The sequence below is a fragment of the Rhynchophorus ferrugineus genome, unplaced genomic scaffold, assembly GCF_030347505.1.
Source record: "Rhynchophorus ferrugineus isolate W39M unplaced genomic scaffold, kcgeb_rfMv2 rfM1, whole genome shotgun sequence".
In the NCBI taxonomy this organism is placed as follows: Eukaryota; Metazoa; Arthropoda; class Insecta; order Coleoptera; family Curculionidae; genus Rhynchophorus; species Rhynchophorus ferrugineus.
Window position 1 is genome coordinate 28,658,430 of NW_027472580.1, and position 27,964 is coordinate 28,686,393.

A 27,964-nucleotide genomic window follows, 5' to 3' on the forward strand; every position below is an offset into this window, starting at 1 on the left:
CACCTTATTCTCCAGATCTGGCCCCCAGTGACTATTTCCTGTCATCAGATCTCAAAACGTCGTCAAACGAAGAGGTGATTGCCGAAACTGAGGCCTTTTTGAAGCAAAGGTCAAATCGCACTGCAAAAATGGTATCGAAAAGTTGGAGGGTCGCTATAATCAATATATCACCCTTGAAGGGAATTATGTTGAATAAAAAAACTAATTTGCCAAAAAAAAATGTGTTTTACTTTGGTAGGCCGGGGACTTTTCAATTGACCTGTTAAAATTCTAGAGAGACAACAAACAGGGAACTCTGGAGAAAAGTTTTGCCTTGCCCAATACCCAGATGGGGTTTAATCAGCCATTCAAGTAATTTGATTAGTCAATTTAAATCGCAATTATAGGCAACTGTAAAGAAAACATTTTGCTATGAGAACATTTGATTGGCTCTTTGATAAAGTTTCTGAAATAAATTCATTAAATAAAATTAAGTGAATGAAATAAATATAATCTGTAAAACTGCAAGTTATATATAAAATATAAGTATAGTATAAAAATAAATATATTTATAAAATATAATAATTATCATAAACAGAGAACTTTGGAACAAATTAAAATTATCACTTTTTTTTTCCTTTTTCATATTTGTTTAGGGTCATCAATTTAATAGAATCTATTAGAGTTCTGACTTTTTGTTTTCCTATACTGAAAGCAAACTTTGAGTCTTTCTCTGTTAAAATTCTGTTTACTTGTTTTATACGAAAGTATATGATGAACATTATTTTTAACATTCTATCTCATTAAATAGTGTATAATTGTTACATATATGTTATATTATCGATGTGGCAATAACGTGAAGATATCTCAAAGAACTATTGACAGTTGTGATATTACCGTGCCTCGTTTGTTCATATAGGAACATATCCTTAAATACATACTTGGGCAATAAAATGTAAGCACTATTTAATTCCTGATTCGCTTTGCACCAAAATTCCTAGTGTACTGAACTATGGTTAATCCTCTCTTAAAAGGTTTGCATTCAGGAGCTATTATTTTAGTGAAATTTCAACTATCAAATAATTGATCCAAGAATAAAAGTATATAGCCGTTTCTTTCGGAAAGGGTTTAAATTCTAAAATTAAAAAATAAATATTTAATATTTTATATGATTATTAATATGAATAAACGTACCTCAACTTACAATAACACAACACGCTGTAACGGTTATAAATTTATTTGATGGTTAATCCAGTTCGGGATTTTTAACCTTATCAACCATTTCTTAAAGACAGCTAAATACTTCTTGAAGTAAAACGATTCTGTATTTTTTATCTGTGCATCCGCGTATCCAACACTTTCTAAATCAAGAATTCACTTTACTTATTGTACTACCGTCTTATAAATACAAAGGAACTAATAACTTAATCTTTAAACGTTATAAAAATCTAAATGCACTACTCCTTAGGTTAGGTACACTGAAAATAGCGCTCGAAACAAATAAATAGCAATTAAAACAAATAATATGTTAAACGTAGCGACATCTACATGTTGGACGTAGCGAAACATTTCCCCAAAATTTCCAATAAAATTAAATCTCTATTTCTCTATGGTCTTACATTCTGAATTGCGATTCTGCTGTTCCACGAGCCCACTAACTTGAGATATTTTTCAAAGTATGGATGTTTCCTAATTGTCACAGTTTATGGCTAGGGAAGTTCCAGAAAGTAGTCACATCACCTCACCAAACAACAGAGATATTTCTTAGAATATCCATATATATAGAACACACACATTATATTTCATCAAAATACAATATATTATTAAATTGGATATCCGCTATGTTGCCATGTTGAGAGAAATAAATCGCATGGGAATAATTTCACCAACCCGACCGTATGATATAAAAAATAATTTAGGCATTCTCCGAACTAATATATGAATAATTGAGGTTAGGGTAGACCGGTCTTTAAAACCTCAAGTTTGTTCTTATTTGAATTATTTAGCATTTATCTACCCGCAATAAATTTACGCTTTAACAACGTCAGATAATTTATCAGTTCATATGCTACATTATTTTAAATTCCAATGTAAAAAAATGTTTGTTGTTCTCTCTACGGCCCTAAACAAGAGCTTCTAACCCAAAAATATTAGGTACTTACATGTATTTTGATCGCCGAAATGTATTGGTGATAACGCTATCAGTTATAACAGTATAGTAAAACACATAATTTTGGCAATTTTTTTTTATTCAACATAATTCATTTAAAGGGTGATACACTGATCGTAGCGACCCTTCAACTTTTCGATACCATTTTTGTAGTACGATTTGTCCTTTGCTTCAAAATAGGTCTCAGTTTCGGGGATCACCTGTTCATTCGACAAAAATTTCTTCCCAGCCAGCATTCTTTTGGATCTGAGAACAGAAAATAGTCGCTGGGCGCCAGATCTGTAGAATATGGTGAATGAGGAAACAATTCTAAGCCCAATTCATAGATTTTTGCCATCGTTTTCGCTGACTTGTGACACGGTGCGTTTTCTTGGTGAAGTAGCACTTTTTTCTGCAAATGCGGCCGTTTTTCGGCGATTTCAACCTTCAAACGGTCCAATAACGCTATGTAGTAGTCGCTGTTGATGGTCTTTCCTTTTTAAAGGTAGTCAATGAAAATTATTCCAAGCGCATTCCAAAATAAAGATGCCATAACAGCCAGCCACCGTTTCGTTTTCCCACGCTTTGCACTCGGAGGACTGTCGATTCAACTTCGGAGTGAAATGATGGAGCCATGTTTCATCCATTGTCACATATCGACGCAAAAGCTCAGGTTTATTACGCTTGATTATCTTCTCAATTATTAACATTGTTCCGAATCATCAACTCGTCATTATTTGTGGTCAAATGTGAGATCGCGCGGCACCCACTTTGCACAGAGCTTTCTCATACCCAAATATACGTGAATGATATAATGTATACGTTCAGTTAAAATCTTTAAAGTGTCTGCTATTTCATTCAATTTCAATTTACGGTCATTCAAAAGCCTCTCTTGGGCGTCCACTACGTTCATCATCTTCGGTGCTCATTTCACCACGTCTAAACTTAGCATACCAGTCCTTTATAGTTGATTTTCTTGGGGCAGTGTCCGGCAACTCGGCATCAAGCCAAGTTTTTGCTTCAACTCTATTTTTTCCCTTCAAAAAGAAATATTTTATCAGCACGCGAAATTCCTTTTTATCCATTTTTTTACAATAACAAAATTTGCTTGACTCAAAATGCTATAATTCACAAACTAATGATCCGACAACTGTCAAATTTATACACGCATCTTTTGAGGGTTAGGGCTAACTAAAAAACATATGGATTTAATTCTAGTAGCGCCATCTATGTGTCAGGCCGGGGACTTTTCAATTGACCTGTTATGTATACACCAGTTTTATACCATATTCTCATTTATATATTTAATATATATGTTATATATGTATAGTTCATTTATTTATATTTTCTATGTTTTGAGCCATTTTAATATTATCGGGTTTGTTGTTTGTCAGAGTAGAATAATAAGTGTCTATATTAAGTATATTGTAAAAAATTATTTAAAATATTTTCTAAGTAGATAACGTTTTGAAGTGAAAATTATGATGAGAATACATGCATTCGCCTTATAAAAGAAATAGAAATTCTATTGAAACTCACTAACTTCTATTTTCTACACACACACTTTAACATTTAAATCATGGAAACGTTAAAATACGTTTAAAAATATAATAAATATTTACAAACCTGTTCTTGTCCGAATACAAGGTTTAATCAAAATTGACAGTAATTAGAGAATCTTTTGAATTTATTAATATTATAGAAATGAACAAATGCTAGTAATGTACATACATATTGTATTATGTATACATTAAGTATTGTATTACATAAACATGAATTTAAAAGCACACCTAAATTCTATACTGTTAACACTGTTAATAATGAGATTATATATATTATTATATAAACGTTAATTTATTCGGCTAAAATTTATTTAACTAAATTATGACTAAATTGAATTTGCTGCATTATTTATTGTTTCCATATTGTATGGTATTTAATATATATATTTTAATGTATTCGCTATAACAGATATTTGCTTATATTAATCAAACTTAATGGATATTTTTTATATTTGTAATTGATTTACGTTGCTAGATTGCTTCAAAAGGACTGTCGTTGTATTTCATTTGGCAGTTCTATTTACAATTTCATTTTAGATTTTCATATAATTAGTATCTGAATGTGCTCATAAAATGTATCGTTATTCTGTTTATATTGACAATAAATAACATGTCAGTTTGTCCTACTTTTATCCTATATATAAAAACCTCATTAAATAAGAAAATAAATTAATTTAGTTTTATAAATCTATTTACTTTACTTTACTGACTGATTTACTATTATGTAATATTAGACTTGTAATAATTAATTCTCATCACCTTTTGGATTCGTCTACATAGTCCTACTTTTTTACTAATTCGATTGCTTGTACTGTCTTGTAAGTCTGGAGTTATGTTGTATAGATTTTGAATAAACAAAGATATCAGATGGCACCAAGTCGAATGAGTACTCTAAGTATATGAGAAATTTTGTTTGTTATTCCCTATTGGCGGCTTGTCATAGTTTTGCATTCAAATTCAAAGTTCAATTTTATCAGCATTTCTTATGACAACCATTGCTCCATATTACTCGTGGCAGATAAATATCAAAACTATTAAATTTGATAATAGATTATCGTTAAATATCATTAAATTTAAATTTTTAAATCGGATGGATAAATAGCAGTGTAAGAAGCATTTCTTCTATCCCAAACATTGATGATCGTAGGAACATTATTGATAAAGTTGTAACACAGGACATTTAATATTTTTATGATTGTGGGCATCCTGTTTTTGTTCTTTTGCCAGTAAGATTGTGTAATTCCTATCGTTGATAGTTATTTCCTGCTTCAAGATAGTCAATAAATTTACTACTAGTATCCTGGGACAGATCCTGGGACAAACGAGGCAGTATCGGAAAAAGTTAGTAGGGCTTCTTTAGCAATATTCCACTGCTTTTCTTATAGTGTGAAAATAAATTGAATTAAACTACATATATGCCATGTTACCATATAATTCCTTCGTTAAACCTTCGTTTTCACAGACCTCCTTTAAAATCAGCTTAATGAGTGTTGCCAATGCAATTGAGAAAGTGTCATAGAGATAGGAATAAGTAATGATCACAGGATATTATGCCTGTTTTATACGATGTATACATCAATATATAGAAGTCAAGATCCGTTACGAATTTAAAACGCAGTTTGTTAAAATGTTGAATTCAATTTGCAATATATACGACGTCATTTATAATGTGAGTTGACTGTTTTATTGGACGCAATCTTCGGAATGGATCCAAATCTTTGGGAGAAATCCATAGTTTTTAGATTCATATTTTCAAATACTGTAACTTGAAAAATCGCCCTTTATTTGTATGTATTAATATTTGAGCATACTTAAAAATTTGACAACCGTATATCGCTGTTCAAAAAAATTGTCACTAACAATTAACTCAGTGACAACTGAGTAGCTCAATTGTAAGCAAAATTTGGTAAACTGGAGTATTATCATGATTGATAAATCACAAGAAATGAATTGTTACGTAATGATAACGTAATATTTCAGTCCATCAAACATCAAAATCTTCATTTTCGGCCTTAAAAAAATATACTATAAACTCTATGATTAAATAACTTCGTGGATAGTGGGTAACACTGTATTCCAGCATCCTTCGAATAATCAACTAATATGGCCGAATTCAAGAGGTATTGATTTAGCGGCGGTAGATTGAGTCTGTTTACTAATTTTATTATATGCTTATATATTTTTATACATGCTTTTAAAAATTGTGTCATATTAAAAACAATGTGTAGAGGTTGCATTCAACGTCTTCGTCCGTTATCTTTATGCTATTTATATTCTATATTTCCTAACAATGTTCGAAGTGATGACTTATATCACTGAAAAAGCTTTTTAGGATTAAGGAAAAAGTTTTCTTAGGATATTTTTCATACCAACAATTGTCTCTGATAATAAATGATCTTGAATAGAACTAACATCGAGGTATGCAGACATTTTCTTTTCGGTGAATCCAAAATTATATTGTTTTTCTTTTTTTTTAAGAAATTTTAATCGTAGTGTCCATACTAATATTCAGTGCAGATGCAACACAAAAATATTTCCAATAAGAACCATTTGACAACCGACTTTTGCAGGCTGATTCGGTTACATGTGCGAACTTATACAGCATTGTATCTATTTTTAACTAGCATAAAATGAGAAGGAAAAATACTGACTGATTTTAAAACCAATTGACAAACTGCAGTAGATAATACATTATACATTTTGATGAAGCGAGTTCACTGCTACTTTGGATAGACTATAGATACTCTTCCCGAACGTCGGTTATTTACTGATAATGATGATACCGTAACTATTAAAAAAAGTGTAATAGAAATCACTTTTACGGGTACCAAAATAATACGTACGTATCGTTGGACATTCTTTCTACATTATTGAAACCAAAATTATAATTTCTAGATTTATCCTTCTGTATATACAATTAATTAAAACAACCTAATTCCTTCCGTTGTCTCAATATACAAACAGTAGTCGTTCTTGTAATAGCAATTAACTATCCAGAATCCGCAAAGTTTCAAACAACGTCTAAATCGTTTGCTCAATTATGAAAGCAGCTGGTCGTGTCAACTGGTCCCTTCCGATGTTTACGGCGTGCCAATCCTGAGCTATTTTATTAGATCGCCGCTTAAAAGAGACCGACGGACACGGCGGCAAATTACATTTTCAAACTGGATTACGATCAAAAGCCAACTGTCGTATTTACCGCATTACCTTCCGCAGTACATAATTCGACTATGTTCGGAACTGGAACTTTCCTGAAATAAAATGCACAAAATACGTAACGCTACCACAGTTCGCTTTGTAAAAGGAAATATGATTAGATTTGCTTTAACAAATACACGTGTTGTAAATGTTATTCATTAGACACTTGATTGGTCTCGGGATTGGGGCACGTGTAGGGTTTTAAAACATACACTTAAGTTGTTTTAAAACTATTTTATTTTAATGGCAAGAAGTGGGGACTTGGAACGACTGTAAAGACAACACTGTCAAGAAGGAAGTGAAATTAATAATTAAATAATTTTGCGGGCGACAAAAACCTTGGGACACGACTGGGGTTGCCGCACTTCAATTATCTACGGCGAATGATGAGTAGGTAGGGCTTTATTCAGCTGATTTATGTGTTGCAAGGTACCAAGGGAGAACCTCACACTGAGCATGTTCGTGAAACTTTTCACGAACGGGATGCCTAATTCTAGCTCGTTGTTAGTGTTCCTCAGATTCCATGGAGCGTTGAGTAATGCGCGGACTTTTTAGATTGAAACACTTGGACTAAGTTGTCTCTCAGAGACCGAGGTATGAAACTTTATGGAGCCAAGGGATGGGAATTTTATCAATTTGAAGGCGGTACGCATGGAACTCGCTTCAACGATGGAACAGAACAGAGTTTTCCTCGGGTTAATCTGTAGTCGCCAGAACTTGTACCACACTATCACCTGTTTGAGTTGGGCTTGGAGCATGTTACCGATGGCATCGGGATAATGCCTGTCGCCTGCATAGAATGCCGTGTTCAATAACTTCGGTAGTGGAAAATCGACCGTATATGTATAGGTTGAACAGGATGGAGTTTATGATATTTGCATTGTCGGAAAATTGCTTGCTGGTGAGGTTTTTCGGATGGTTTGCTGTAATACAATCTGGCCTTGAAGCTTTTTTTGACGAAAAATATTTAATTGAGAGCTGAAAGTATCTGGAAACAATGTCGACCCAAATATACTTTAATGTAAACGAAACCCTTATAATGCAAAGAAATCATTAGACACCTGGCCGGTTTCTTACAATATCCAATGTAACACCTTCCTGTATAATGTTTTTATTATTTATTTATTACATTGTTACTAGTTGCTGCCGATTAATGTACAATTTGTCTTTACAGTAACTTAAATCTAGGTATATATCTAGGAAGACTCATCGACCCTATCTTAGACTCTAGTGCAATAATATGTATGTATTAACACTGCTGTTTGTTTCTATTAAATACGCCACGCCACACTATACTATACGAGATCAAATGTGTGTGTTCTGTCTAAGAGTTGCAATACAAAATTACAATTCGATATTAACAGAAGAGTCTTCATGCCTCCTTATGATTTCCTGGGTGACGTCGGTATCTAAAAGTTTTTGTGTAAGTAATCAGTCCTCTAGTATCTGAGCGTAACCACAATACTTCTCAGGACTTCCTTCTGGAAAATTTGTATTGTATTTTTATTACTTTTTGTGGAACATCCCCATAATTGAATTTCATATGTTCCCTATACAATAATACCTCCCTCTTGAATAAACAACCGACAGTTTACTGTTGTAGTTAAATTATTTGTGGCTATCCTGGTACATATGACTGTACGTTCGTTCTCTAGTTTACTTTGATGCTCTTCTAAATTGTACTCTCTTACCCAAATAATTAAAATGGAATGATTTCCCAAGATTCACCTTTGATGGCCATGAAAAAGCAAGCAAGGAAGGATTACTTTTTCACATAGTTAATATATTCCATACATATTACAATAACCAAGAACCCTTTTGTATTTGTATTAAAATCTATTTAAAAAAATTAAGCGTATCATTTTTATGGTACATTCACTCAGGTATATGCTTGAAAATGCCCTTTGAAAACATCAAAGGTTTTATACTCAAGCGCTTCCAGACAAATAACGATCAGTATGAAGAATATTAGAGCAAGTCTTTGATTACTAGATCCATATAAATAATGTGTATCTAATTAAATAAGTAAAGAACAAAGTCTGTATTTGTAATTTACCATGTTTACTCAATTATTCCACTTTCATCCAGTTTTTTTTAATAGTTTTTTACCTTTTATGACAACACAAAGATACACATTTTTGTTGTACAAATGTGGATTTGTTGTAAACAAATAATTAGTTAATTTAATTTCATTAATTTTGACCATTTAAGACTTTAACACGATTTATGTTTCATATAAGTATATTTTTTATAAAAAAACAGTACCTATTTTAATAGGTGCATCGATTCGATAACATGAAAATCAAGTGAAAAAAAATGATATGTGTCAAATATTATTTAACTATGTGCTAATCGTAATTTCGAAGGATATTCTTATTGCGGCCAAGTAAACATTTACAAAGTTGAAATATATAGTGACTGTTTATAATAAAGCATATTTCAAATTTGTTATGATTTAGTCACAAATTTAGTACATGACTAAACTGACTCATTTCTCCGTTTGTAATTGTCCTCAATCCATATAATCAATAGTTTTTCCATTTTTTTACATAATCCAGTTTCTTTGGCGTGTTAACCTCAAAACATTTAAAGGTGTAGCAGATTGCAAACATATTTTAATATCGTCTCTTTTATCGCCAATAGTTTGAATGGTATGGTGGGTGCAGACCTGAGCATTCGGGGCGAATTTCGTGGGAAAATTGAAAATGCGCATGAGCAGAACAGAATTTGGCAAACATTCGTGATCAACAGGTTTCAAAATTGGTTCAAAGTCGTAGTGCTCATGCACTTTGCTGAGTTCCAGTTTTTTTTTTCGTTTTCTAGATTGACCAGCAAGAACCAAATGGTCTTCGGCTGGTGTCGCTTCAGGTTCGGGATATGTTTGTTCTGCGGGCGACAGAGAACCTGAGGTTACGACTATAAAAACCTTATAAAAACACGAAAAATTAAAATATTTATATTTTACTTGGAGGAATCTTATTATGATATCTGAAATAATATTTAACTTTGATTTCTATTTTGCAAATAGTAATTACAAAAAAACGTGTCATAATTATGAATTGTTTTTCTTATCTTTCATTGACTGGAATTTATTGATAGTCTCCATAATACAAAATTTGTGAAATAATGTGGAAAAGGTATTTCACAAATGGTGAAAGAATATATGTTTAATACTAGTCTTATATAAAATAAGTATTAACAACATGAAAATATTAAGTTTTCCAACCAATTTTATTTAATTCATAGAACATATCAACATGTAAAAATAACCACCCATTAAGCGCATTATACTCAACAATCGCTTCTTGACTTCTTTCCAAAAAGAACTATATCTTCGACCTAAAATATAAAATAAAACTCATTAAACACAGTAGTTTTAGAGAAAAGAGTCACTTACCTATGTTATTTTTAGACAGCTGATATATCACTAGTTTCAAGGTGTTACTGCTTCATTTTTCCAAGATATATCTCAAATGTGCTTGTTACCAAGTTTATTTTTTACTTTATAATTTGCAAAGATACTAGCATTTTATCCTCTTATAAGAACCATCCAAATTTACTCTTATCCAAATTACTCTTCCATCCAAATCATCTTCTATCTTTTCATACTACTTAGTCATTCTGTTTGAAATAATTTAAACCCACTTAACAAATATTTCATCTTCAAAATAGTAATAAAAAATATCCAAATACATGATGCAGTAAATACAAATTCATACCTGTTTATGTAATGTCTATTCCTATCATTGGCGGATGAATTGCCTGATGACTCTATTTATACATTTTGTACCACCAAATAAAGGTAATATTCTTAAGATCGAGAAGATATCTTAAGATTTTATTGTGTCTACCTCATAGTGAAATTTACACATATACATTCTTTTCTCTTGGAATCGAATATATCTTCTGATGATTTTGAATCATTTTGTAATCGTTACATAATTGTAAATGTTTGAAATCTCTTCATTGATCTATAAATAGTATACTAAAGCCGTATAAACATAAGAATTTTATGTTATATTCTTAACATAAACTTTAAACGAGTTGAATTTCAATATTATTCGTATTTTCTTACTTATGATAACTTTGTTTATTATGTTACCAGCCATACTTGCAGTAATTTTATACTCTTTTAAAAACAATTAGACGGTACATATTATTTTAGCAATAAACATTGCTTTTTAGGAAAAGAACATTACACATACCGTCGAAAAATGATTTACAAAACATTTTATTTTGGCATACCATTGTGAAAAGTATAGTTATAAACAAAAGAATACAGGGTTCCGGACCAAACGATCAAAACCGTCAAATGATTTTTCGACACCGAAACTTTCCAAGAAGAACCGAACGCTGCATGAATTGATTTCGATTACTGCGAACTGGAGATTTTCGCCGAATCTTCGCGCAGACCCCGAACGTTCGCTTCGCCCAACTGTACTTATTATAAGACGCTCACAGACAAGTCTAAACCGGTCGCTTTATGAGCACATACTGAATAACAATCGTAAACAAGAGGAAATAGAAAATAGTGTGCATCGAGATTACGCTTGCGCATGATTGGCAGCATGTAGATATATCGACATCGAAAAAAAGTTTTTTTGCTGTTATAGCGAATCATTTTAGGCTGTAATCATTAAGGGCCGTTATAGCGAAATGCTGTATAAAGAGCGGACGTGTAGCGAGGTATTATTCTCTGTATTTTGGAGAATACAGCGGGTGCGATAATATGTCCCATCTGCTAAGTGCTTTTAACACATCCTTGACTCGTTATGCTTTATGAGACGGCACGTTATCGTGCTGTAAAATCACTTTACCTTTCCTTTACGGTCTTCGGGCCCATTCTGAGCGATTTTCGATCAATGCATTGATCATTTGTTGTCGATCACTATTAACTGTTTGACCAGGTTATGGCACGCATCTTCATCTGTTCATCTGTTGTTGTCTTCATCTGTTGTATTTTCCCCATTGCTTGTAATCAGTCGCTAATGGTTTCTTGGGCCGCATTTAACGCTTTTGCCAACTGTTTTTGAGTTTGGGTTGGGTCATTATCATATAATTCTCGCAGTTTCGTATCTTCAAACTTTCGGCCTACCAGAACGTTGTTTGTCAATCACCACTTTTGAATTTTCGAAACCACGCCTCACATGTTTTTAAGGTTAGAGCATTCACACCGTAAACCAGCAAACGACAACTTTCAGGCGGCTTTTTACTTTTGATTAAATAAAAAAGCGTACCGTTACCGAAATAAATATTATAGAACATTTTAAGAAGAACATTAGCTGGCCTATATTAAGGAGAATTGAAATTTAATAAATTTGACCTAATAAGAATTGTCCAATTAAGCTATAAATAATATTTATATTATATTTAACAGCATCATAAATTTAACAAAAAAAATTAAAAACTACAACAATACTGGCAATAATATAACTATATTAACAACTAACTATAAAAAAAACAAAATTTTATCCGTATTATATTATCCAATTAAGTACTGTTAGGTCTGGTGATTTTTTTTGCTTTTAAATTATATCTATAGAATTAGCTAAATTCTTTAATTTGTCCTAAAAATAATATAATTATTATTATATTACCCAGAAAGGAAAATCTTTCAAGGCCACTTTCAAAACAGACAAAATCAAGGTAATAAAAAAAATAAAATGTAAATGTAAAACGAAATTGTTTAATAATCATTATTTAATTGATACCATGAATATTAAAAATTACTATATTTTTATTAATATGTAGTTGTAACATTTAGGTGTATCAAGGTTACAAGGAAGGTCTTGAAGATAGCGCCTTAGTGTTGCTACAGACATTCATGGGCTTCGCTTCAGCTCTTGGTTGCGTCGGTTTTGGTTTGATAACTGTAAAACCGAGTTCCCAATGTCTGATCTCCAGACAGTACCTGTGCCAAACTGCTTTAATTGGAATTGGTAATGACAATATTTTAATCGTCGATATTAGTATAAAAATTTAAATTTTCAGGTATATCGTTATTAGCATTAAGCGCTGTGCAGGGATACCACGGTTACGTGCTCTTCGTATGGCTTTACGGGATTTGTTTAGGCGGTTTCACCTACTCCTTGAAGATGTTCGCTCTCGAAAGGATACGAAACAAGCACTTCACCAAAGCCTGGAGTTTTATACAAGGCGCCAAATCTATACCCGTACTTTTGGGCATACCGATCACTGGATATATTAATCAGACTTATCCAAAAGCAGGCTATTACTTCAGTTTTTGTACGGCTTTAATAGGTAAGTGTCAAAAAAAATAAACCTGGATTTATTTAGATAATATATTAAGTGCTTGCATGTATTCTAAACATTTTTGTTTTCATATTAAATAGGCGATTTATTATTTCATTCACTTTAAATAGGCGAAAATTCATTGGGAAAAGTTGGTATTGATTTGTCAAACGTTGACGTTTGATTATGACGGCGGTTGGATCATTTTCGCATTTCGTCAGTATTTCGAAATTATGTGCCAGCTAATCCATGCTGAGTCAGAAGCCAATCAGCCGGCACTATGCCTGGTTAGTACGCTGGGTACAGCAGAACTGCTCCAGCAAAGCCTAGCATGTATACAAGAGTATGATTTGGTGCCTGTTACTGTTGATCCTTATGCGACAATACGTCGATTAGTTTGTTCAATTTTCTTCGATAGACATCTGCAGTAATAGTTTTTCTCGGTTTTAGTAGCTCGTAGTACAGTAGTCACTTTTTGCGCTTAGGATTATCGTTAAAGGTCCATTTTTTATCGCCAATCATAACATGCCACAGAAAACTCTTCCTTTTTATTTGACAAACAATGAAACTGCGATGATCAAAATACATGCAACATTTAATAGTATGTAGAAACTAATTAACATATTTAATAGTATAATATTACCAAAATAATATAAGATTTAGTTTAATAGCCTTTTTACATGATTAGAGTTTCATCTCAGTCAATTTCAATTTTTATATGTTTTGTTTTTGCAACTAATATAAAACAAATTTCTCTGTTATAAGTCAGTAAAAGCTCAAATGTTCTATTGGATCTGTATCAATAAAATAAATGACAAATAAAAACAAACTGTATATGAATTAACAATGATATTAGCATATCCAGCCTTTAATATAAAAGAGCAACTAAAATGATTAGTTACTCTAATATATAATAAAAAGTCTATTGAAAAGTCCCTGGCCTACCATAGTAAAACACATTTTTTGGCAAAATTAGTTTTTTTTTATTCAACATAATTCCCTTCAAGGGTGATGATACACTGATTATAGCGACCCTCCAACTTTTCAATACCATGAGAACAGGAAATAGTCGCTGGCGGCCAGATCAGGAGAGTACGGTGAATTGTTTTGGTGAAGCAGCACTTTCTTTTCCTTCAAATGCGGCCGTTTTTCAGCGATTTCGTCCTTCAAACGGTCCAATAACGCTATGTAATAGTCGCTATTGATCCATGTCCATGCTTTGGAGCGGGTTCAGCGTGTGCAGTCCACTCGGATGACTGTCGATTGGACTTCGGAGTGAAATGATGGAACCATGTTTCATCCATTGTTACAAATTGACGCAAAAACTCTGGTTTATTACGCTTGATCATCTTCAAACATTGTTCCGAATCATCAACTCGTCGTTGTTTTTGGTCAAAAGTGAGCTCGCGCGTCCCCACTTTGCACAGATCTTTCTCATACCCAAATATTCGTGAATGATATGATGTACACGTTGAGTTTATATTTTTATTTTGAGAGTTTTAGAGTGTCTGCTATTTCATTCAATTTCAATTTACGGTCATTCAAAATCATTTTGTGGATTTTTTAATGTTTTCGTCGGACAAAAGACAAACGACAGACAAAAGTTGCTTTATTCAAAATGCTATAATTCACAAACTAACGGTCCGATAGCTGTCATGTTTATACATGCATCTTTTGAGAGTTAGGGCTAACTAAAAACATATGGATTTAATTCTAGTAGCGCCATCTATATGTCAGGCCGGAGACTTTTCAATTGACCTGTTATGCTGGATGATAATTTAAAAAATACTAATATTCATCATTATAGACTTAATTTAAATGAAACCGATTTTTAAAATATATCTGTAAAAAAGTTGATTGGTAGGAAGCTGCTATATCGCATAACTGTTGTGGCACTGGCTATAGATTATGTATTCATTGAAATGAGTCCATGTGTTTTAAGACTGAATAGTGTAACGAGTGAGACATCTAGATAAAGGTTTGATTTGTGGTGTAACAGATAAAAACCCTTAGCGTGGTTTTGCATCCCTATTCAACAAGTCGCTTATTCTTTCCATAAAATAAAATAACATTTAAAAGTAAATAAAAGTTTGGAGTATTTTAAATCATTTCACTATCATAACTTACATTATTTGTTATAAAATAGTTTTAATAACTGATGGTGAATTAAAAACAGACGCTTTCAAGACAGCAACTGATTGGAAAACAATGGTATGTTTAGTATAATTTAACGGTATTAACAGAAATAATCAAAACTATTCACAATAACAACTATTGTAGTTATAGATTTATAATTTCTGATATAGTTTGGTAACATAGTTAACAATGGAGAAATGACGATGGTGAAAAGTCCGCCTAAACATATTATGGTTGTACATGTACATGTTGACAAAATATGTAATCTACAAGTTTACAGCGTACTCAAGTACGCGGAGTTAGAGAATTATAATACCTATAGCTATAGTATAGTTATTCGTGGTGTTATAGATTATCATATTGGGGCATTTTTAAACTATGGCAACTATATCAAATACGACATCAAAGACGATATACGAAATTAATTAAATTGAACTTATGACTAATATTATCTTTTCTTCGATTCTAAATAAATAGATCGATAGATAGATGGTCTTAGCTAATATTAACATTTTTGTCAAACTTTGACATAAATTAATATTTTTGGAAGTAAGTAAAGATTACAATTTATTAAAAAATTGTAGTTATAAAAAATATATTTAATTAAAATAATAGTAACATAGATTGTCAAAAATATAATATCGTATGTACAATATAATATAATATAATACAATATAGCATGTCAAAAAAGTCGATCCGTCCTATAGGATCAAAAGCCCGCTTATAATATAGTAAACTTAAACACACTGTAGGAAGAAATTAACTACTTACATCATTGACCACTTACCGCGCTTGCTTAATGCTTAGTGATATTTATCATTAATATTTAAACATTATTTATTTTTAAAACATTTAAAATTAAACACTTATCAATTGACAACTCTCACTAACTATCAAGAAGGAAAAAAGAAACAGAAATAAAAATAATTTTGATAATATTTTGATAGAATAATTTGATATGATAGATATTATGACTAATAAAACCTAATCAATTGTTATTCCAATTACCTTTTTACATCAACTTTTAATTTCATAACACTATATTTATTATCATCTTGCCATGAGTGACCATTAGGTATATTGGTCCCATTCTGAAATATCCATATCTCATCTATATACATAAATTGAATAATAAGGCTTCCTTCATTTTTTGATATGCTTTTAAAAATTGTATTCTTTTAAAAGCATTATCCGGACGTTTCATTAGACCTCTTCGATACTACTACGGTTTTTATACATTTCATATATTTAATCCCTAATAGAACTAACAACATCAAGCTAATCTTGATTATATTTTTCATTTTCTGAGATATTTCAGCGACCGTGACCATACTAATATTCAGTGCAACTGCAAGACACTAAAAAATATTTAACTGTAAAAATGCTTACCTTTCTAACGAATTTAACTGACAAGAGAGGGCCTCTATTATCTCGTTCATGTTCAAAGTAACTGATAAGAGACGCAATCTTTTCTATCTGGCTTCGGAATTTTCAATCACAGTAATAATAAGCAGCGATTTGAAATTTATTAAAACAAGCAAAGCACTAAAATAATCTTTACCGGTTTATAACTTCATATTATTATTATTTTGAAGAATATTGCATACGTTTGACAATCAAGCGACTTTGATAGGCTAGTTCGGTTACACGTTCGTACTTATTAGACAGCATTGTGTCTCTTTTTAACTAGAATAAAATGATGAGGAAAATATTGTCCGATTCTAAAACGAATTTGTAAATTGGGACAGGCAATACATTATCACGTATGTACGAAATAACTTTGGATAGACTTAGATAAATAAACAGAAGAATGAAAGTACTTTTAAGAATCCTAATTAATTCTATGCTTTTTTTGTATCTCATAATTTCAATCAATGGTTGATCACTTCGCATAGATATTCTTATTATGACCCCTTTTACTATATTTATTAACTGAGCAACAAAAACGAACAAACTGAGTGTTATATTAGACTGTAACACTAGATGATGCATTTAAATTATGTTAATATTCGATACAGTATTCAGTTTTGAAATAATTTCATTGGTTGAAAGGTAATAAATTGTTATTAATAAAGAGTTATTCGTTCATTAAGTTAATTTGCTCGTTTTTAATTTGATGAAACATTTAATAACATTACTTGAACAGTTAATTTTAACGGCGAACACTGAACATAAAAGAAGCCTACGAAGGCCATGAATTAGAATTTTGGATTTTTAAAAATTGAAAATATTTTAACAAAATTACAATATTAACCACATGTTGTTACCCATTCCGTGATAACCTGGAAACCCTTCAAATTTGAAAATTATATTATTGTTTTATATATTATTAGTATCCTGCCCCATGCGCACTTTCAACTGCTGAAATCGTACCTCACAGACAGACATTTTATTGTCAAACAGGGTGACGAATACACTGACCTACACCCAATATATTCTATTATTCCCCAGGGTGGCGTTCTTGGCCCACTGTTATATCTGTTGTATACAGCTGACCTACCGACCTCAAGAAACACTGTTGCAACATATGCTGACGATACAGCGGTTTTATCATCACACGAGTATGCAATATCAGCAACAAGAAACCTCCAACTTCATCTTAACAAAGTCGAATTCTAGTTGAAAACGTGGCGTATCAAAGCAAATGAGACAAAATCTACACATGTGACATTCACCCTTTGTAGGGTAACAACCTAGCAACCCTAAGTAGAAGAACATGTCTCTCAGTAAAATTGAATAATCATGAACTTCCGCAAGCAGACAACGTTAAACGCATTTCGATCGACGTTTGACATGGAAAAAACATATAGTTACAAAACTCAAACAACTGAGGGTCAAACTAAACTAAATGTACTGGCTGATAGGGCGTAAATCTAAAGTATCAGTAGATAACAAGGTTTTGCTGTATAAGTCAATACTTAGGCCCATTTGGACCTATGGTATTGAACTATGGGTACTACTAGCAAATCTAACATAGATATCCTCCAGAGGTTCCAGAATAATGTTGCGATTCATCGTCGATTCCCCATATTACGTGTCTAACAAACTGATTCAGGGCTATATCTCCATAGAACCCCTAACGAGTGTGATTCGGAGTGTTAGTGCGAAGTACTCTGAAAGACTATTGGTGCATCCCAATGCACTCGCCAAACAGTTAAATGTGCGCGATGACAGTAAGTGCGTAGGTTCATACGCGAATTGCCATACAAACTGATTAATAGATACATTGAGTGAGAATAATCTCTAGAGTAGAGTAGAATATTTTTTTAGAATGAGTTAGGATAGACTTTAAAATAAGTTAGATTTGTATCTAGAATAAGACTTAGATTATAAGTTGTACAGTGATCTACTACGTCAGGATAGTTATATTATATTATATAACTGAAATCATATAATAATACTTATTGCCTACGGGCAGATTGTTGACGTTCTAGGAGATTAATTAAAAAAAAATACTATCCTGGTATTAAAATAACAGTTAAAAACTAGCTCGATAATAAAAATCAGAAACTTATTAATAAATATAGTTAAGATTCGTTACAGTATTCTAACGTCAAGAACTTTTTAAAGAAAAAAATCTTCTCTCGGCAAAAATAAAACTAAATATAAAAGAAAAGTATTAAGTTTTGCGCCAAGTGCAATAAGAACTACGGAAAATATCGCAAAGTGACGGCTTGGCGAAACGTTTTCGTTCTAGTCGAGAAAGTTTCTTAGCGTAAGGTTTTGTTCCCTTCAAAAGTTAATGCTCATACGGATCTGTATGCGTAGTCGCTCTTCCAGCGCGAAAATAGCCCTAAACCGAAAAAGGAAAACGTTCAAGACGGGATGAAGAGGAGGTGGCAGAGGAGTGGGTAGCGAACCAATTTGGAGAAAGTAAACGACGCAACGTTGAATATTTATTTAACGGAAAGTTGATTTTAATGAAGTTGTGTGAAACAATGGCTAAAACCATACCGTAAAATAGAATCAGAACATTAATAAAATAGTTTGGTGTTCCTATCGTCTTTTACCATTCGGTTGTTAGTTTGCATTTTTAGTGCTCAGCGAAAATTCGTTTTTATCGAGATGGGTTGTCTGTTAAACGATTGAGCTAGATCATCCTAAATCGAAAATCCTTATCGAAAATAATTGTTTTAAATACTCAGTCAGTCGAGTCATAATTCGCTTACTTGGATTTTATCACAACGTAATTATTAAAGTTACAAAAAAAGAATTGACGAATGTGACATTCGATGACAATTCGATTATATAAATGTTAACTTAAATATTTTCACTATAGTCGATATGTAAGCCTTTAATAAATCATGATACAACAACCGTGACAGGATAAAAAAAACACTAGTTATTTAGTAGTAATTAAAACTGCCTAATAAAACCTCACAAAATCACTAAAAACAAAATTGACAATGACAGTGTTTGAATATGTTACCATAGCAACAACCATTATTGCATAGGTTACCATGGTAATGTCACTCTCGCAGATACATGTCAGTTGAATTTTTATGTATTAAAAAATTGTTACAAAACTCCGTATTGGATAGAATTTAACCAAAATCCGTTCTTAGTGGATTTCTACGGCTACCTCATATGTCACTACGTATTACGTTAAATTTAAATTCAATTAGGTGTAAAATTTCGGAAATATTCTTCATATTCGAATATAGATGATCTGTCTAATTATCACAATTAAGAATTCATTACAGTAATTAGACAGATAGATAGATTCACCATTTCCACCATCTGCAAATCATGTAGTTTAAATAATACATGACTAAATAGTCTGCAATATTAAAATTTATTAGCTTTTTCTTGTCGACTTCTTCGAAAACCTTCAGATAAAAAATGGAAGCATTTATAATGAATTCTGTAAAAACTTTTTCATACACAAATTGTCTGGCAATATGTAACTAGTGATGCAACCATGTATCAGATAACCGATAATTATTAATATATTGATAACGCTGCCAGTTCTTGCAAATTATACGTACATTTGAGGAATATAATATAACTAAAATACATTTTCTTGAATTCACAAATTATTCCAACATGATTTTAAGACTCAAGTTAAAAATATTTGGAACATTTTTCATCTCACATTACATAAAAAAGGAACATCTTTCATTTTAAAAAGAAAAAAGAGAAAATAAAACAATATATAATTATTTATCAATTTTTCTTGATTATTTCTTACCTATTAAATTATATATTTTTTTCATCAATGCTTTTATCGAGTCAATGCCATAAAATCAAATAAAAATCGATCAGCAGGCAACTTAAATAACTCACGACCCCTTTCCCCACCTCAGTTTCCGTTGGTCTCTATTCCTTTGCTTTCGCTGCCCACTCCCCTATACCCCGCGACCCCTCACTGGATTCCGTGTTTATAAAGGCGTAACGTTTGATGGCGATTGATGAACACCTCCCCCGAAATAAATGGCAATGCTTTGCATCAGCACTCGGCCGTGAAACAATCAGCGAAATTATTTAAAAGCGAGAGATAGCTGGAACGTTCCGAAAACAACACCCTTGGCCAGCTTGGAAATAAAATAGGACCAGAAACAATCTGCCGGACATAAAAGAACGTACGAACGTATGCAAAAGGAAAAATGCCTCACATACAATGCCCAACAATCATTGTTTTCATCAAGCTTTTTACGCACAGACATAATAGAACATAAATAATAGGTGTCGCCTTACTAAATTTTGATTTCACGGTTTGTTTTTCAGTTTCAAGGCTTTAGTATGAAAACTAATTATATAATTCTTTCAAGGCACACAAAGACATTGGGGCATTCAGTAAAAGAGATACTGACTGATAATGGCAAGGAGTTTGACAATGGAGAAGTTAGATCTATCTTGCGCAAAAACGGAATTACACAAAGGTTGACATCACCCTAAACCCCTGAGCAGAATGGAGTTTGTGAGCGAGACAATAGAACAGTAGTTGAATTGACCAGGACCTTCAAATATTAAAATTCAGAAGTGACCTATCCAGCAGGATTATGGGCTGAGTTAGTTAACACCGCGGTATGTATTCTGAACAGAACGGGAAAATCATCTGTAGATAGTGCTAGTCTTTACAAATTGTGGAATATAAAGAAGCAGCGAATCATACACCAAAGGATCATTGGTTCAACATGTTATGCCCATATCCCTAGTCAAAAGCGAAGAAAAGTGGATAGAAAAGCTGTAAAAGGGCGCCTCATAGGATATGATGGTGATGAACGGTTTAGAATTTGGATTGAAAATGATCAAAGCGTCATTTCTACAGTTTCTACGTTCGTCTACAGATGTACGATTTGAAGATGCTGTAATGAACATCCAACTACCACCAACCACTACCACTACAACCACTTGAACTACCACTTCAAGAAGTGAAGCCGGAAGAGAAAACGGATCATGATAAATCACAAGATTGTTAGACAAACAGCGACGAAGAGAGCACCATTGAGGACAGTTCAGAGAAAAACTTTGATGAAGATGTTTCAGAGCTTTAAGAAGAGGGATTAGGTGCCAGACTAAGAGATCGTTCAACTTTGAAAAAGCCTCAGTCTTTGAATAATTATATTTTAAAAGCAGAAAGTTTAGCGACAGAAACAAAGTTCCTGAGACTTATGAGGATGCAATCAAGCATAAAGATTGTATTGAATGGAAGAGTGCAAAACAGTGTATACTCCAATGTTCAAGTTTGGAGAAACTTCCCAATCAGGGAAAAAAGATAATGCAAGGCGGAAGTTTCTATGCAGAGAAGCAGTCAATTTTTGGGACAAGACCAGAACTACAGTCCCCTACAGTCCGGGACAACTAACTATGGAATCAGGTACACGTCGAATCCAGGCGCTAGCTTGGAGTGCTACAGTGATGTAGATTTCGAAGATTGACTAAAAACAGGACGATCAACATCCGGAGTTGTCATAAAGTATTCTGGAGGGGCAATTTCATGGTTAAGTCAAAAACAAGTTACGGTGACTACGTCAACTACTGAAGCTAAGCTGGTAGCTGATGAAGCTGTTAAGGAGATTGTTTGGTTAAATCGATTGTTACGCAGGATCGCAAGGGTTCGGGATGTTCCAATTTTAAAAATCTATAATTCAGCAGCAAAATCCTGAATTTCATCGCAGAACTAAACATATACCAACTAAACACTTTTTCATCCGAGAAAAGCTTGCAGAAGGAAGACTCGGAATTCAGCATGTCTCGACGGAGAAGCAGGTGACAGACATCATGACAAAACCACTTTAGAGTCGGGTTTTGTATGGTGAATTAGGGTTGGTGTAGGATTGAATTATTTTTATTTGTTTGATTATTGTACTTAACAAGGGAAAGTGTTAAAGTATAGCATTTCTTATCTAGTTAAAGAAAGCTTCTGTGTTAAGTACAATAATGAAATGTTACTAGTTTCTAGGGACTTTGAGTTATGTACTTGTTAAATAAATATAAATAAAAATAAATGTATAAATATATAAATAAAAATAAATATATAAATATATAAATATATAAATATATGAATATAGAAATCTATAAATATATAAATATATAAATATATAAATATATATATATATATATATATATATATATATATATATATATAAAACCCAAATTATACTTAAGCACGTGCTTAATCATATTCTAGTGTAAACAGAACTCTTATGTTTAGACGTCCTACTCATCACATATTTCACTATGAAATAGACATACCATTTTTTAGCAACCAGAGCCTTATCAGTCACGCGATGTAACGAATATACATAGAGGAAATGAAACAGGCAAACGGAAAAGAACGCAAAAATGAGCTCTGACAAAGATATTAATAATTAACTTATATTTAGTTTTTAATATAATATGTTATTATAGTTTTTCACAAAAAATATTATTACAGTATGACATCTTTTGCACTATCTATCCAAAGATGATTTTCAAAATTAAGATATTTTTTCTGAAATAATTGCATTTAATTATGATTATATAGAGAACACGCTGACGAAAAAACTGCACACTTTTCATAAATTTTATTGGGAATAGAGCCAATATCAAGGTTATCTTAATTTGTCACCCGCTTCGCATGTGGTTTCTTTTTGGTGAATCTAACATTATATTGTTCTTCATTTTCTCAGCGATTTTAGTAACAGTGCCCATACTATTATTTAGTGTAGTAGTAACACGCTAAGGAATATTTCCGATAAAAACTCCAGCAACTTGAAATATAACAGTATCAATACTTACCTTTTACATTTTATGCATTTTACTGGCAAGAGGGGTCTATTATTTCGTCGGTGTTCGAAGTAACTTATTAGAGATGCAATCTGTGTCTGACTCTTATTGGCTTCTGACTATTTATTGCCTTTGGCATTTTCAGAGTAATCACATATATTAAACAGCGATTTGAAATTTATTTTATTTATTTTGCCTGCATTGACATTTGATAATCATGACAATCACGTCATGTCATGAGTTCACTGTTATTTTTGAGCTATAGTAAAAATTTACCCTTATTTTATTCGTTCTTCATTGTTTTCTGGAAGTCAACGCAATAAAAAATATTTAATTAATTTTTGCCCTATTTTATTGATATAAATATATAGAATAAATATCGTAATAACTAAGAAAAATATTATGAATATTTTATATAATTAATATATAGCTGACTATTTAATAGTTGGCCTCTAAAACAATTTACAAATGATGCAAAAAAGCTGCACTCATTAGTCAGGGCATCACTATTTCATAATCATTTAATCAGTAATTCAACAATAATAAACAACAGTAATAAACAATCAGTAATTATTAGATTTAAAATAAAAAACATATTATTATTATATAAATATATTATTATAATAAACTATTTAAACAGAAATTATTTCTTGACTCCAGTGGCATATTATGTTCTAGGTGCAAGCCTGATGTTTCTGGTGGGCAGCAGGAAAGATCACAACAGTCTCCAGGCGAGCCCAGCCAATTGCAACATTAATAACTTGCATGAGTGCGTTTGTAACTTGGGCGCTTACAATGGTATATGTGTAGCTGCCCCCGAAATAATCCCTTACAATTTCTGCCGACAAGGAAGCAACCATTATGAAAGAATATTCACCAACTGCGAAGATTTACACAACAAAAGCAGCCTAAATAATTTTCATCGGTAAGAAAATATTCAATATTCTAATAGTTATTAGGTATGATGAAATACAACCAAATAACTTATATAGGTACTTTAAATTGATTTATATTAAAAAGAGTTCTTATAATTCTTAAAACGTATGTTAATTTAATTTTAGGCACTCCTATCGACAGAAACCGGAACCCACAATACAATATATGCCGAAAAGTCTAAGCTACGCTGCCAACATCGACCATTCTGCCTATCACACACCTAAACACCATGCCCACAATCACCAAGACATTGTCCGTTTCTCTTCATTGCCTAGACCTCATCAACGAGGAATTTTGAGACCCAGCAAAAGTTTCCCTGAAGGTCTCGCTCGATGGGAATACTGTGGGTCTTATCGCAGACCAATCGTCAGAAATGTACAAGTTATCGAACAGATAACAACGTCTGTTTAATATGATAAACGCAATTTAAAATTTTTATTAAGATACTACAATAGATACTAGACCAAAACGAAAGATAGTGCAGACCAAAAATTATTAATATTTAAGATTTTCATCATTAATTTTACTAATAGCAATTCAAACATAGTTTAAACATACATATACATATTTAGAAAACCTGGATAATTAGTCAGATAACACCAAAATGCTAAAATCAGGATTTAAGATAGATGTGTGATCCTAATCCAGATTGTGTAAAATTCTATTTCACTTTTTCAACTATATCTTGTATCTTGATAGTATTAAGATTTCCCATAGGAACCAAAGTGTTCAGTAATTAAATAATATTAAGCAAAAAATGTACTATTAAAAAACGCTTAGTTATTTTTAGGTGCTACCAATATCTAGTCAAGAAAATAGCATTATAATTATAATAACCAAATGGCGTAGCACAGCCGTTGTCTGTGAAGTAGAGCTATATTAAAATACTTTTATTGTAAAGATATATTTTTAATGTAAATAAAAATAGGGTATAATGCCGCGATATCGTATGAATTCGTCGTAATTAGATATTTTATCTTTCTTAAATTTTATGTACCAACATGAGTAAATGTATATTATTATTTCCTTGAAATATTACTAATAATAATATATATTTTAATTTCCCCATTCAAGTTGGTTCTTATTAGGTGTGTGCATGAATTTTTTAAAATAATATGAAATTGAAACGATACATATAATAAATAAATCAATTTTATACGGAATATATATCCTTAAAATATATTAAAATACTATAAGTAAACCAAATTAAAATATTTGTAGATCTGTTGTTAAAAATATTTTTAAAAACTCCATGATCGTAAAAAATCTTGAAGAGTAGTGGCAAATTATCTATAGACCAAAGAATTGCTACCAAATTTTGTACATTGAGTTTAAATGTTCCCTTTAATCTATCAATTGAATTATAATGTTAAATATAAATGTTGATTTACCAGTAAAACATACTTAAATGTTAGATTAAAAATCGAGTGATTTTTTGTTCACATAAAAATTAATATAATTCTGATTTTTGTGATAACAATATTCATAAGTAAAAATACGTTTTGCACACACCTTAATTTATAAATGTCATCAATATTAAACTAAAATAAAAACTAAAACATTAAATTAAAGCTATGACACCCTTTAGGATTTAATACAGTTTTGGAACAAAAATGAATACTTGGACCAAACAAATGTAGTAATTGAAAGAAACCCCATAACTATATCCAGTTGGAATTTTCGAAATTTATCTATATATATTTAAGATAACGTTAGAATTTAATTACTAAATACTGATAGTGTAGATTATTTCTAGCTTGTAAAATTATGACTATTAATAACCGTTCAAAAGTTTGGAAGAAAATGTAACTTTTAACATCTGATTTAACTAATCGTTTAGCTTACAGTAATGAAAGAATTTATCCCAATTTATAATTTGTTCCTTTTTTGTCGTTAAATTTTTTGCATTAATTTTCAAATATGAAATAATTTCTGTATGATAAATCGAATATGATTCACATAAGATATAATGTAAACAATGACCGCAAAGTCATGGTTTACACGAATTTTGTAGTTTTTTTCGTCAAATGGCAGGTTTCTTTTACAGCAGAATTGAAAATTACCTGTGATCGTTTCTAGCACAATTCCTTGTTAGATAACCCACTATCTGGATTGTAAAATAAAAATTCATCTGGTGTGATATCTAAGAAAAGTAAACGTTGCTTTTGTTAAGTTAAAACGCATGTATTTATCTTTTGAAATTTTTTCATATCCAATATAATATAAAATTTTTTTACACCGTCCATTTAATCTAATTTGACGGTTTCGACGATCTTTATCATTTTCATAAGCTCAATATTTTTTATACATGTAAAACTACATAACTATTGATATAAAACTGATTCCATTAAAAAAATTAACATTGTAATAGTTACCGTGTTCCTGTAAAAGGTAAAGGTTTTAAAAAAACTAGCAGCGCTCTCTTTGCTCTAAGTAAGATACTACATTAAATTATTTTAGATTTTATTTAAGGCAACAATAACGAAATTCCTATCTTATATACATATTAGTTACATTTAATTAGTATAAATTACCGACTTCTTATCTTCAACATTTTATCACAAACTAATATAATTCAATAATAAATGACAGAGAATGAAGAAGAGAGTACAAAATATCCAACAGAATGTATCTTTATTTTTCCCCACTTTGAAATCTTTGCTGATCATAAAATATCATAAAAACAATATTATATTCATTTTTTTAAATCAACAATTTTAATGAAATATGCAACATTCTCAAACTTTTGGACGGAGTAAGGAAGGAAATAAATATGAATTACTTTTGAAGTTTTGAAAGATTTATACTTTATACTTAATTTGAAGCAATATGCTCTGGTTGTGATATTATTATTTTAATAAAAAATAAGAGAGATAACTTTAGACCTAAGTTAAAAAGAAAATATAGCCAATTAATTAGATACAAGGTAATACTAAGAAATTTTTTTCTTAGAAAAAAATACGAGTACCCTATAGTTAGGCAGAATTAAAAGTAAACGCCGTTAATGTTTAACATTATTGTGATTTTTAAGAAAGGAAAACGGCATACTATATAATCATGTACAATTTTAAAAAGAATTGCGTACTATATCTAAATAGAATGTAAATAGAAGATTCTAAAATTACGTCTTTTCCTTAAATGATAAATAAACCTTAGAGAATTAAATTGTGTTTGTTGACATATTTATAAATGTGTTATGGTACTTCCTTTTTGTTATTGAATAAAATATTTTTAAATTGGATTTTAATGTTATTTTTTTGTAAATATTAATCCAGCTATTGTTGCTTACTAAGCGATGATTTTCTAATACGCTCCCTAATACCACAGGTTAGTGTAATTTAGTTTTAATTAATAAAGTTTTTATTTTATAATTAAAATGTTAAATCCATGAAAGCCGTAAATATGGTCTGGTTGACAAATTTGATTAAAAAATTGCAATTTTTTTAAAATTTAAATTATAATATTTAAAGATTACAATGAAATACAGATTGACTCACAAAAGAAGTGTTTTAGTACAGCAAAACAATATAAAAATACAAAT

At 31.2% G+C, this 27,964-nt stretch overlaps 1 protein-coding gene and 1 long non-coding RNA gene across 2 annotated transcripts in view; one reads left to right on the top strand and one right to left on the bottom strand.

Moving 5' to 3' along the window:
* LOC143206636 (monocarboxylate transporter 2) overlaps positions 1-27,662 on the top strand; it is a 441,132-nt gene extending 413,470 nt beyond the window's left edge. The window contains exons 10-13 of the mRNA XM_076419251.1: positions 12,653-12,827; positions 12,880-13,149; positions 24,166-24,412; positions 24,549-27,662. Coding sequence (XP_076275366.1) covers positions 12,653-12,827; positions 12,880-13,149; positions 24,166-24,412; positions 24,549-24,834 — 978 coding nt within the window. The 3' untranslated portion in view covers positions 24,835-27,662. The remainder of the gene's footprint in view (positions 1-12,652; positions 12,828-12,879; positions 13,150-24,165; positions 24,413-24,548) is intronic.
* On the bottom strand, positions 10,134-10,703 carry LOC143193033 (uncharacterized). Its single transcript, XR_013004933.1, has 3 exons — positions 10,608-10,703; positions 10,286-10,549; positions 10,134-10,227 (listed from the first exon to the last, which is right to left on the bottom strand). It is a non-coding gene; the product is annotated as an uncharacterized LOC143193033 (long non-coding RNA).
* Positions 27,663-27,964: the final 302 nt, after the last annotated feature.